A 13,226-nucleotide genomic window follows, 5' to 3' on the forward strand; every position below is an offset into this window, starting at 1 on the left:
CCCTCATCAAACGCATCCATCAAAACGTTCTCTAGGTTAATGGACGAGGCAGTACAGAAGTACAGCACTGCCCAACCAAAGATATTTCATAATATGCCACCAGTGGAACAACAGGCACTTAAGAACTTGTCCAAAAGAACCGACATAACCATACGTCCGGCAGACAAGGGTGGAGGAGTGGTAGTGCAGGATCTCACAGACTATATTCGTGAACTTGATGGCCAATTGTCGGATTCAGCAACGTACGACAAATTATTAGGAGACCCTACAAGCGATTATAAGCATGAACTGGACACTCTGTTGGCAGAAGCCGAGTCCAACCATACATTAACCACCAAAATCGTTAAATCTCTCACTACAGACCATCCAAAAGTTCCTCTTATCTACACAGTTCCTAAATTACACAAGAATCCACAAAAACCGCCGGGCAGACCTATCATCTCTGCTCGCGGCTCTTTATATCAACCTATTGCTCAATATTTGGATTGGTTGATCCAACCCCTAGTTATTCAGCAAAAAACTTATCTAAAGGACACCACAGCTTTTTTGGTAAAATTAGGGGACCTCACGACTCTACCGGAAAACGCACTTTTATGCACTTTAGATGTTCAAAGCCTCTATACTGTCATCCCTCAATCAGATGGTCTGCTAGCGGTAAAACGTTTTTTACTTAAACAGTCGTTTGACCAATGTAATATTGACCTATTTATTAGGTTATTGGAATTGACCCTTACGCGCAACTATTTCTACTTCAATGGATCATACTATAGACAGAAGAGAGGATGCGCGATGGGATCGAACGTTGCGCCATCGTTCACGAACATTTATATGTTCGAAAAAGAACATCAATTCTTTTTTTCAGATCCTGAGATCTCCAAGCATATATTTACATACACACGTTACATAGATGATCTATTCCTAATTTGGATTGGCTCTGAGGAACAGTTGATTTCCGTGATCGACGGGATAAATCATGACAATACCCCGATTAAATTTACTTTTAATTACAGTTCCACGTCAGTGCACTTTCTTGACGTTCTAATCACTGTTTCGGAGGGCCATATGACCACGTCTGTATACTCTAAAGACACGGATAGAAACACCCTCCTGGTTTCCAATAGTTTCCATCCTCCAGCACTTAAAAATGGTTTAGCCAAATCTCAAATGATGAGGGTGGCCCGCATCACCAACATCCCATCACAAGTGGAGATTGAAGTGGACAAAATTGTAGACAAGTTTCTAGACAGGGGGATATAATAAAAACTCTCTTCTAAAAAATAAGCAGGAAGTACTACAAATGTCTAGGGACCATTTACTCCATCCTACACCCAAATCCAGTACGCTGGATAAAATCCCATTTGTGACGGAATTCACTTTGAGCAGCTCCGTGGTCTCCAAAGCTGCCAAAGCACTATGGCCTATCGTCCGCACGGACAAAGAATTGGGAACATTATCTAACACTTCTCCGCTTATAAGTTACAAGAGAGGCAGAAACCTCAAAGACATGTTGGTAAGAGCAGACATTACTTCACAGGCCACTACAGTTGTTCATAGTGGCACAATGTACAAAAAACCTGGCTGTTATCGATGTGCTTCGTGCATTACTTGTAGCTATATGGCCCCTTGTCATTTTTTCAGCCATCCACATACTGGAAAAAAGTATTACATCCATCATGTCTTAACCTGCACATCTAGATTTGTTATTTATTTACTCTCATGCCCTTGTGGCTTGCATTATGTAGGACAAACCATACGTATGTTCAAAGAGAGAATGGCGATTCATCGTTCTTCAATCAAATTAGCGATTCAAGGGAGGGACTCTGATCAACCAGTTGCCCGCCATTTTAAATCGGCTGGCCATCCTCTAACAAGCTTACGATACAAGATTATCGATCATGTGGCTCCATTAAAGCTAGGGGGAGATCGTGCCAAAATTTTGGCACGTTTGGAAACCAAATGGATTATTTCGTTGGATACGGTTCATCCACGCGGTCTTAACGAGAAGATCTCCTGGGCATCATGCATTTAATTCATGTATTTAATTGGTGCATATAAATGGTTTAATTCGTTCCACAGATTCATCCTTATTGTTTGTATTTATCCCTAGACATTTTTTTTAAATCTCAGTATTACACGCATTTTCGATATTGAGAGGATAATGATTAGTACGCATGAGTTTTCACTGATTATGTATCTTTGCTAGTATGTGAATGTTTGTATGTATATATTCGTGTTCTTGGCTTATCCATGCATCATTTATTATTTTTCATGTTACTATTTTTCATGCTATTATCATGTGCAGCTACACTGCACTTCTTTAATCTGCGATATGTCAATTCTTTTTCCTACATGTCATTTGGTTGTTTTTGTTTATTCACGTCTCCCACAGCACTGCTCTCCGTGTGTGCTAGGCTCCGCCTATTTTTCACACACTGTTGTGATCTGTTTCCATGGAGACAGCTTTCTCTCTCTCCACAACATGACACCGTCTGATGACGTCATCAGGGGGCGACTCCCGCCGCACGGAGGCGCGCTGTTGGACAGACGTTTTTTCATTTGTGATCTTCTTGTATAAAGGTAAGCACTGTTGTTTTGTTTTGTTATGCACACCTTGAGAAAAAGGCCGTTTAGGCCTTGAAACGTTGGTTCACGCTGGAATAAAACATCTTTACTTCATTGCTAAGTCCGGATGAGTGCCGCTTATTCCTGCTACTCAGAGCAGGAGACATGGCTTATATAAACATAATTAAATATATTATTAAAAATACTTTTTAAATTGTATTAATTAAAAGACAATTTCTAAGCGGTTTTCAGAAAAAAAATTTGGCAGTCAAATGGTTTTAAAGTTTTTTTTTTTTTTTTGTTTTGTTTTTTATTCCTTTAAATCTCATTTGTATCACATACTAAAATATTAAACACTTGTTTTATCTAGATGTGAGACTTTTTACATATTTAAATGTAAATTACTTTACCAGCTAATTAGGAAGGATAAAGTGTTTGTGGTGAGGCCCACACATAGAAAAGATGGACAAAAAAGGCTGACGATTCAGCAGGTTTACCGGAAAAGTCATAGAGAATAATACTATATTATTCAGAATAGAGAGTCCTTGCTTTACGTAATCTGAACGTGGGAGTATCCAGGGTTTACAATAAAAAAAGGCCCAAATGTAATGACCGGGTTGGTTTTGCCCGCTTTTAAATTTAGCCCAATATGTATCATGAACTAATGAATTATAATAATTATAAACACCTGATGCTCTGACTCTACCAGTCCATACCACATTGGTTTTACAACATTTGGGAGAAAAATTACATTTTCTTTTGACACACAAAACATTTATTAAATGAAGAGCACAAACTGGTATTTAATTTATTAATAACTTTATTTTTTACTTTTGAAGCAGAGCACGTCGTTTCTATTTGTTTATTATTTAAAAAAAATGTAAGGATTTATTTTTATATAGACAAGCTGCATTGGTAAAGAAGCGCTGGCAATGTGTACTTTCATGTATAGCTTATTTACATCATGTATTTTTGTTTTTTCAGAAAAATAAAAAATAGCCCATCAGTCATATGTTCTTTTTCACAAACATTTGGTTTACACTTTTAATAGGCCTTGACCCATCCCAGTTCCGGGTTCAACAACATTATCAAAAAGATGAGGAGAATGATGCCTTGCTGGGAGGTGTGGCTCAGTTAACTGATGAAGAGAAGTACAGAGACTGTGAACGTTTCAAGTTTTGCTGCCCCAAGTGTGGAATGGAGAACATATATGACAATGTTTTTGATGGATCGGTCAGTAGCACAGTGTCTTACCTTTTTATAGAACATATATCACTATAATAATGTTATAATATAATACAAATTTGCGTTCTTTTGTGACGCCTGGCATGAGTTGCAATTCATTCTTCTGCCTTTGTCTGGCTTGGTGTGTGTTACAGGTATACAAGATATTTTACTTATGAAATAATTGATTTTTCAACTCTGCTGGTTGTTTTTAACCCCTTCACTGCAGATGACGAGTTCCGTTGATCATCCGCAGCAACGGGCCCATTAAAACAATAAAAAAAAACAGACACCATCTTCTCCCCACCGGTCCCGACAACCGGTGAGCTACGACTTTGGGAGGTCCAAAAATGAGTCCCCTCTTTCATACTAGATTTTCCCTGGTGATCAGAGTGATCATCATGCCGTGACCCTTGCACTACAAAAAAAAATCAGTGCTGTGAAAGGGGAAGATCGTCTCCATCTCCATTCTTTCTTCCATGAATTCAGGGGCTCTGACATTTCAAATAGCTGCCTGGAACGATCATGTCATCAAGCCTCCGAATTTTCCTGACTCCTAGCGTCATTATTATTATTATTAGTACTAGTTATTTATATAGCACAAATATTCCGCAGCGCTTTACAGTGAATATTTTACCATTCACATATGTCCCTGCCCCAGTGGAGCTTACAATCTATATTCCCTATGACATACACACGCACATACACACTATGGTCAATTTTTTTTTTTTTTTTTTGTGAGGAGCCAATTAAACTACCAGTATGTTTTTGGAGTGTGGGAGGAAACCGGAGTACCCGGAGGAAACCCACACAAGCACAGTGAGAATATACAAACTCCACACAGTTAGGGCTGTAGTGGGAATTGAACCTATGACCTCAGTGCTGTGAGGCAGTAACACTAACCATTACACCGTCTGTGCTGCCCAATCATCAACTAGTGGGGAATTTTGGTAAGTCTCCATCACCCCATTTGAATTCAAATCCTATTCGTCCTAAGCAGTTAAGGCAGTGGCTCCCAAACATTTTTGAATCGCGGCGCCCTAGTGCATCAAAATTGTTTTCATTGCACCCCTAAGCCAAACGTTTGGTGTTCAGATAGTCAGAAAAAAATTTAGTAAAGTGAAGTAAATTGCGCTTACCCGTCATCCTTAGCTTAATTTATGTAGTGGGTGACAGGTTTGCGCTTCTGTTTGTCCACATATTTAGATTGCATTGACCATAAATAATTTGATTTGATGCTGGGCCACCAACCTGAGGCACCCCTGCAAGTGTCCCGAGGCACCCCAGGGTACAATGGGCAAACAGTTTGGGAATCACTGAGTTAAGGGATTACATTTTATTTGACTTGTTAAAAAGGAGCAAGCAAAAAGACTAATGGTAAAGACTTTGAATACAATGCCATCTGAGAAAGTAAAGGTAAAACAACTAGCAATATTGATGTTGGAATGAGACAAGCAGAAATCTTGTGAAATTGGCTCAGCACAGAAGTGAGAAAACCCTCAGCCACTAAGGGATTCTGTGTTTAAGATATTTGAGAATATATGTCTGATAACTTCAACGTCATGTCAAAAAAATAACTTTTGCTTTATGTTGATGGTTGCATATAGGTATTTTAAATGATGCATATAGAGCACTGCCTCCCTTTGCCACTCCTCCCATTATTCCTGTGCAGCCAATATGTGAAAATTCAGTGCACGTACAGTAGAAACTCCTATTGTGTAAATGATATGTTTAGAGGTTTCACCCTGTGTCCACCTCCTGTTCCTTGCTTCCACTAAATAAGTATTATAACCAAACACTGTATGTTGATATTTTAACCCTCATATTACAGTATGTGCTAGTTCATTACCTTCCTAGAGACAATGGAGTCAATTCAATTAGGTGCGAGAGGCGAGTTGTCGCTGTAACGGCATTCCACACCACCAGTGGCACTGCAACTTGCCCCCTCACGGCCCAATCTCATTGTGGACTCGTGGATTTTAGTCCTGTATAGCTACATTTACTAGTTGCCACGATTGATACATGCCTAATTTAGTCAACCCCTATATGTACCAGGTGAGGAGCTCATAGTATATTTTTTATTAGAGAAAATGACTGCTCTATAAGAACGTTGTCGCTATTTGAGCTTTTTTTTTTTCCTACAAAGTGATATTTATCCCCACACTGTGGGGGTCATTCAGACCCGCTCGCGAGCGCAGGATGCTCGCAAGCGGGTCGATGTTGCCCCACTGCTAATGCGCACGATGGAGGGAGCTCCGTCGTGCGCATGCGCGAGACCCGGATAGTGACGGGCTCTCCGTCGCTCCGGGTCTCGCACCAAATGTTGATTGACAGCACGCCCCCTTTGATGGGCGTGCCGGGGGCGTGGCTGCCAGACGGAGGCGTTCCCATGGGAACGCCTACCATCTGAAGCCGGCCCCACTGACATCACTAGTGATGTCAGTGGGAGTGATTTTGGCTCTGTTAGAGCCAAAATCACTCCAGGGCTTGCGGCAGCGAGACCCTACCGCAGGTCGCGATGGTCTTTACCATCGCGACCATCATCATGGACGCTCGCATAAGCTGTGGGTGGTCACTCACAGCTATGCGAGCGTCCAGGAGGACCCTCCATTTTCATGGAGGAGGGCCCTGATTCAGAGCGAGCGCTCTGGTCAGAGCGTTCGGCTCTGAATCAGGCCCTGTGTATTCAATGTCTTACACAATATATGATAAAATTGTTAAGGTGCAGATTTGGCAGTTTTCGATCATTCTTAACCAATCGTGTAAAAAGTGGCGTATTCCAGTACTATGGCGAGGCGCGTCCCCTGGCCTTGTGTATCGGCATCGCAGATCAACTGAACCTGCAGTAAGATTTCGACCTATCGTGTAGGATTTGACACACATCGTACGCTGTTTTGCTTGATGTACGATTGCGATTTACGATGTCCCTGGCCACTCCATCCTCCATTTTCGGACAGACGACGGGAGAAGTGAAGAAGCAGCAGCATTGTCTCTTGCGGAGGTTTGCAAATAAAAAGTGAGTAATCGCCTGTATTCTACTATGTACACCCTGAACCACCAATGTACCCATGCACCTCCAATGCCCTGCACCACTAATGCATAATAACCACTACACCCCAAATGCTTATTAACTCCTGCCCCACCTATGCATATTTACCCCTGCCCCACCTATGCATATTTACCCCTGCCCCACCTATGCATATTAACCCCTGCCCCACCAATGCGTATTAACCCTTGCCCCACCTATGCATATTAACCCCTGCATCCCCAATGATTGTCAACCCCTGCACCCCTAATGCATATTAACCACTGCCCCCCAATGTGTATTTTAACCACTGCACCCCCAATGTACCCTATGCCATCAATGGTTAATATCCACCCGCAATGTACCCACTGCCCCAGCTAATGTTATGACCTTGTAGCACATTGCAAGTTGTCCCCCAATTGTTTCAAAAAAAAAAAAAGTACTATGAAAATAAACTGACACTAGTTAAAAAAATTATTTAGAACACATAAAAAACATATCAACTAAATTAAATAATTCAACTATTAAAACAATTCTTTTTCGGTTCCATACGGTCCAAACGAATTACCTTGGGATATATAGTTGGACAATGTCCATTGCGCCAAACAGAAAAGCTTTGGAGCTCCCAGCGTGCACTGGTCCTCCTCCCTATATACCCCGCCCCCAGCCACAGGCATTCAGTTGTGTTAGGTGCGTGGCAAGACGCACCTGTTAAAACAGTGGGACTGCTCAGCAGTCCTAAGCTTTTTTTTATTTTGTTTTACCTTAGGTTATGAAACTTAAAGAGTTTAGCGGTACTAGCGCCAGTAATAGCTCTACTGCAGCTCCACCTACCTCCACCGACGCTGAAACACCAGACCGCTTCGTGCCCTGAGGTTCTCGGCAGGCCTCAGCACAGCTTAGCTGGCGGCCGGTAGACGCTGAGGTCTGGGACTGCAGTCGGGTAAACGGAGATGTCTGGTAAGGATCCCTCTCGGGGAATCTTGCGCAAGCAGTCCCTAGCCTCTGGTGTTGAGACGCGCCAGAGGCCGCTGCGGGTGAAAGATGTTCTGAAAAAACGATTCCTCACTAAGGCGGCCGGGGCCATATCGTCTGTTGCCGGGGGCGGGTGGTAAGACGCACTAGACCGCACTAGTCAACGTCTTATTACCTTGTAGTTCAGCGTACCCAGCCGTCAAAATTGCAGCTTAGGAGAGATAAGGCGCTCCCCCGGCCGCTCCTCCCCCCAGACACCAACTTCCGGGCAGGATCCTGCATCTGGTATAAATGACCACCTCATGTGTGACACGTGCACATCTTAGTGTCTGTCCACGGCTGTAGTAGTTGGTCTCAGAGGTTTGGACAATCTCTCTATATACCTCTCCCTTGGGTTTGGTATATAGCATAATCTATATCCTAACATCCCACAACTGCAGATGGAGCCACAGAGGGCGTTTGCAATGTCTCCTGTGTATTCTCTGGGTCGTCTGGCGTAGCTGTGTCTAATGTCCTCTGTTGCATGGTGGAAGTTTTGTGGAGGACACAGCAGGCCAAGACGATGGAATCTATTGTTTACACGTAGATTTATAGCCGTATGGAAGATTCTGAATCGATTGCATAGAATGCCAAAGGTGTTTTCCACTATCCCCCATGCCCTGGATAGACTGTAATTGAAGATGCGCTTTTCTTTTGTCAGGCCCCTTTGTACATATGGCTTCAGCGAGTGTTCATGGAGAGCAAATTCCTCATCAGCAATAAAAACGTAGTTAAGGCCGTGCTTCGTTGCCTCTGTATTTGGCAAAATCCAGACGGTTGGTGATAAGTCTCTCCTAGAAGAGGGTTTGTTTAAATGACCCTCCATCAGAAGCACAGCCATTTTAGCCCACATCAACAAAAATAAACTCTTAATTGGCATTCACCACCTCCATGAGCACTATACTAAAATAAACCCTTATAATTGTAATAAAAGGATCTGCTGTAGGCAGGTGGGTTAATGCGGATATGTTTGCCATCAATGCCTCCTCCGCAGCTGGGGAAATTCCACCTAAGATCAAATTCCTCAGCAATGGTTTGCCGCTCCTCCACCGTTGTTGCGAACTAGAATAAAGAAAGAAAAACAAAATATTACAAAACATGTTAACATTTATTCTTTTCTCGCTCTCCTCCAACAGTCTACAACACCAGACCTCGACCTCACCACTAGTCCGCAAATGGCCACCCGAAGCGAGAGCGAGGCAGAATTTGTTCAGCCTGCTTCCAGACTGCGTAAGTACCAACCAGCGCAAGACCCAGGCGCAGCCAGATCTGCTGCTTAAACAGGTTGACCAGGCCCTACAAAAGCCCCCGGACATGTTCGACCACCTGGGCACTTATATAGCCAGTAGTCTCCGGGATATGGATGAGGCTCAACAAATCCATGCCCAGAGGATCATCTACGAGACAGTGATCCGGGGGAGATTGAAGCAGCTGGACACCACAACAAGGCTGACGGATGAGCCTCTACCCTTGACAATGGTGCTATGGGTCATCATCATCCCATTCCTACCCGCTACCAGGCCACACAACTGGGGCCAACCCCATCCCACTTACTTTACTCCCGAACCCACCAACCCCTCCACATCCTCCTCACAGGTTCTTTACAGAGCCATGTTTTAATTTTTTAAATTATAATTTAAAATATCAAGTTTTATCTCTCCCAATAGCTGCTGCATGGTATACGGTGCAGATTGGGCAGGGTCACTAAACACATGGCGCAAGGACAGATTGGGGAATGCCGGGGGCCTTAATCTGGACTTGCGCCATGTGCTTCTTGGCCTATTTAATCCGTCGTCAGACACACCCTACTTGTTGATATAGCATTTTGTATACATTTAAAACAATGTTGGTTTTGCTAAACATTAAAAAGCAGCCATGTTGGCTCTGCTTTTAAGTAAAAAAAATGTTTACAGCCATGTTGGTTGATTTTTTTTTTTTCCCTCAGTGTGAAAAAAAATAAAAAATTTCAGAAATAAAAATGTGTAGTGTTTTTACTCACCTTAAAGTAGTGGTACTTCAGGATATTTACAATGGCTTTGCAGGTGTCCGGGATGATGCGCCCCAAAGCCTGGGGGGAAATGAGGGTCACAAACTTCAGGTCTTCCTGTAGCCAAGTACCTCAGGGTAGCAATGAGCCTCTCCTCACCCGGGATGGGCCTCCGCATGCCGGTGTCCTGCTTCTGGATATAGGGGGTCACCAGATGCAGCAACTCCTGGAAGGTGGCATCATCTATATGCAGGTAGTTGCGGTAATCGTCCGGGTTGTTCTCTCTAATCTCCAACAACAGGGGCATATGGGAGTGAGTCTCCCTCCTCATTTATTTATTACCAGTTATTTATATATAGCACACACACATTCCGCAGCACTTTACAGAGAACAGTTTTTTCATTTTTTTGTTGTTGGGAGCCCATTAACCTACCAGTATATTTTTGGAGTGTGGGAGGAAACCGTAGTACCCAGAGGAAACCCACGCAAGCACAGGGAGAATATACAAGCTCCGCACAGTTAGGGCCGTGGTGGGAATTGAACCCACAACCTCAGTGCTGTGAGGCAGTAATGCTAACCATTACACAGTCTGTACTGCCACTCATTGGTCCAGCTAGACCTCATCCTCCATCGCCTTTCAGCTTCAAATAGTCATAGGCTAGCAGAAGCTTATAGCGATAGGAATCCATCACCACAAAATGTAGTATAGAACACACTTTGTTAAAGGCAAGCCCAAAACAAAGCAAAGCACAATAACAATGTACAGCATTCAGCAGGATATAAAACCAAGCCTCACTAGTCACAGAGCAGAGTGTGCCCAGATCTAACATGGGTGCTGCCTTTTATACCCCCTAGATAAGCCCTCCTTCTCTATTGAGATTCCAGCAGATGCATCATGAGCTTGTTTGCTGCATACGATATATTGGATTGAGATTCCAGCAGATGCATCATGAGCTTGTTTGCTGCATACGATATGTTGGAAACGATTTGCAATCGTTTTACGACCCATCTAATTGTATGCTCGTTTGTACAATCGTACCATTTGTTAGCACAAATCGTAAAGAATTTCAAGAGAAGAATTTTCAAGGAAAATTGTATACAAGATCGCATTGTGTACAAATCGCACTGTGTATTGGCACCTTTAGTTATAATATACTAGAAAGTGTAAGGTATTTGTGTTGCATCCTTGCACGAAGATGCAAAATCCCGTCATCAAATTAGATGGACATTTAAACTGTTATAGTTTATATTTTGCGCATCCCACATCCCTATCTTTAATAATGAGTCTAGTTATGTTATCTCTCCTGCTGTCTTCCCACTTCAGACATGAAAGTCTCTGGGTGCGTTCCTGCTATGAAGGGATGCCAAAAAATGCATCATCGACCTTGGACCAAAAAAACAAACTGGGCCAGCTTGACAACTTCTCCTCTTTGTCAGCCACACACACATTTTTGGCATGGAATCTGCTGTGAAATAGCAAAAAAAAACCTTGAAAATTAGTGAACATGGATTATTTTTATCTAAATTAAAAGTAATTATTTTTAAGCTAATTTGGACAAACAGCAGATGTTTTTCTTTTTTTTTTTCTAAATCAAAAGAAAATAGTCATTGGTAGCAAGTGAGAGGAAAAGGCAGACACAGATCAGCAGTTCCATGCTAAATCCTTGACTTTTGCTTCATTACAGCTGTAAATAAGAAAGCTAATTGCAGAGACTTGACGATTTGCAGATGGGCTAGCTATAGAAGAGCCGGATGTCAAGCTCTGAAATCTCTTCCACCTGGAATTTCTCAGTAATGGTGGGGGGCCGGGAGAGCGAATGTTAACAGGGAAGGGGAAAGGTGAGCTCTTACAGGCTGGCTTGATCTGAAAATGGGCAATTTGAGGATTAATTTGATGTTTTCTATTTCTATGCTGGAAATTGTCACTATGCGCACCTGCAAAAAAAAAAAGTACACAAAACAAAAATTAGGGGTGAACTTCTATTCTCATCTGTGCTTACAATTTAATGGATTAACCAGTTATAAGCAATTTAAAAGTTGAAAATATTACAGCATTATGTTTAGGAGGACTATGTTCAATATAAAAATAAATACTTATTAATATATGTAGAATTTGGGGTATTTGTTAAATTTACCACCGTTCTGATGCAAGTATTCCATGCTAACTACAATTTTAAATCTCCCGCTGTTTATATCAGCTACTGTAGGCAGAGGGAGATATAAAAACAGGTTTGCCAGTCGCACTGGACATCTGTTTGACTTTCATAATGTATCACAGTAATTAAAATAAAAAGTGGTTTTGAAACCTTATGAATGGCGTGCCCAAATCAACCGTTGCAAGTACATGGTTAATGTGAATGTCATTTGACATACTCGCAAGTAAATCATGGTTAATTGAATTGACCCCAAGTGTCCACTAGTTACAACTTCTGTTAATAGCTGTTGCTTCAGTTTTCTCATTTCCCCAGATGGCATATAATACATATCCTCCTCTTTTCTTGCATCTTTTCCTAGGTAGCTAAGACAGTGGTGTTTTTCTTGTACTGTAGGTGCTTTCCTGCTCTTTAGGTCCCTGTGACAATCCATATGTATAGGCTAGCCAAGGGGCCATGCTGGCTTCCCTGGAATGCCAGTATTATACCTGTTGGCTCGCAACTTGCTGTGGAAATTTAGTGGGCACATGCCTGGAAACGACAGTGTTTTGCGCATGCTCACTCACCGCGTCATAGGAAAGTGTCATATATGAAGTCCCAGGTGGACTTAGCAGTGATCGCGGTGAGCGAAAAAATTTGTGGTTCCCAGGGACCCCTAGCTTTATAAAGTGGGTCCTACTCCAGTTTCTGGGTCACATCACATATTATGTAGAGTGAGGGCAGGCAGCAGCTGGGACAGTGCTGGGGGCAGGTATCAGTTGGGGTAATGCTGGGGGGAAAGACAGGGAGAAGTTGGGGTAGAGGGGAGTAGGGGCAGGTAGTCCGGGAAGCAATCGGGAAGCCGACCGCCTATATACCAGCAGCCGGCTTCCCGACTGTCTTATCCCGGCATGGGTGAAATGCCGGGCGTCTAGATGTAGACGCCCGCATTTCCCCGAAGCCGGGAGACCAGCGCCCGGAATCACGATCGTAGTGATGTCTATTCACTGGCAGTGACCGGGTCACCGCACATTTCCCTACCCGCGGGACACTGCGACCCGCGGATGGAGACGAAACTGCGCGGTAAGGGCAGGGCGCTTGGGCGCTCCAGAAGACGGCAGGGGGCCGCGCCGCACTAAAACAGCCTAGCGGGAACGCTACTTACCTAGCCCCCAATTCATAGTGTGCCACACACAGGAGGGCACCATATTTTAATGCATGACACACAGGAGTACCCCACACACAGCAGAGCATTTAGAGTGCATAACACACAGGAGTGCCC

At 43.1% G+C, this 13,226-nt stretch overlaps 1 protein-coding gene across 1 annotated transcript in view; it reads left to right on the forward strand.

Annotated features, from left to right (window-relative positions):
* POLA1 (DNA polymerase alpha 1, catalytic subunit) overlaps nt 1-13,226 on the forward strand; it is a 477,386-nt gene that overhangs the window by 265,975 nt on the left and 198,185 nt on the right. The window contains exon 32 of the mRNA XM_088451643.1: nt 3,614-3,795. Coding sequence (XP_088307769.1) covers nt 3,614-3,795 — 182 coding nt within the window. The remainder of the gene's footprint in view (nt 1-3,613; nt 3,796-13,226) is intronic.

This window comes from Taudactylus pleione, unplaced genomic scaffold (assembly GCF_031769625.1).
Source record: "Taudactylus pleione unplaced genomic scaffold, aTauple2 ptg000026l, whole genome shotgun sequence".
Classification (NCBI taxonomy): Eukaryota; Metazoa; Chordata; class Amphibia; order Anura; family Myobatrachidae; genus Taudactylus; species Taudactylus pleione.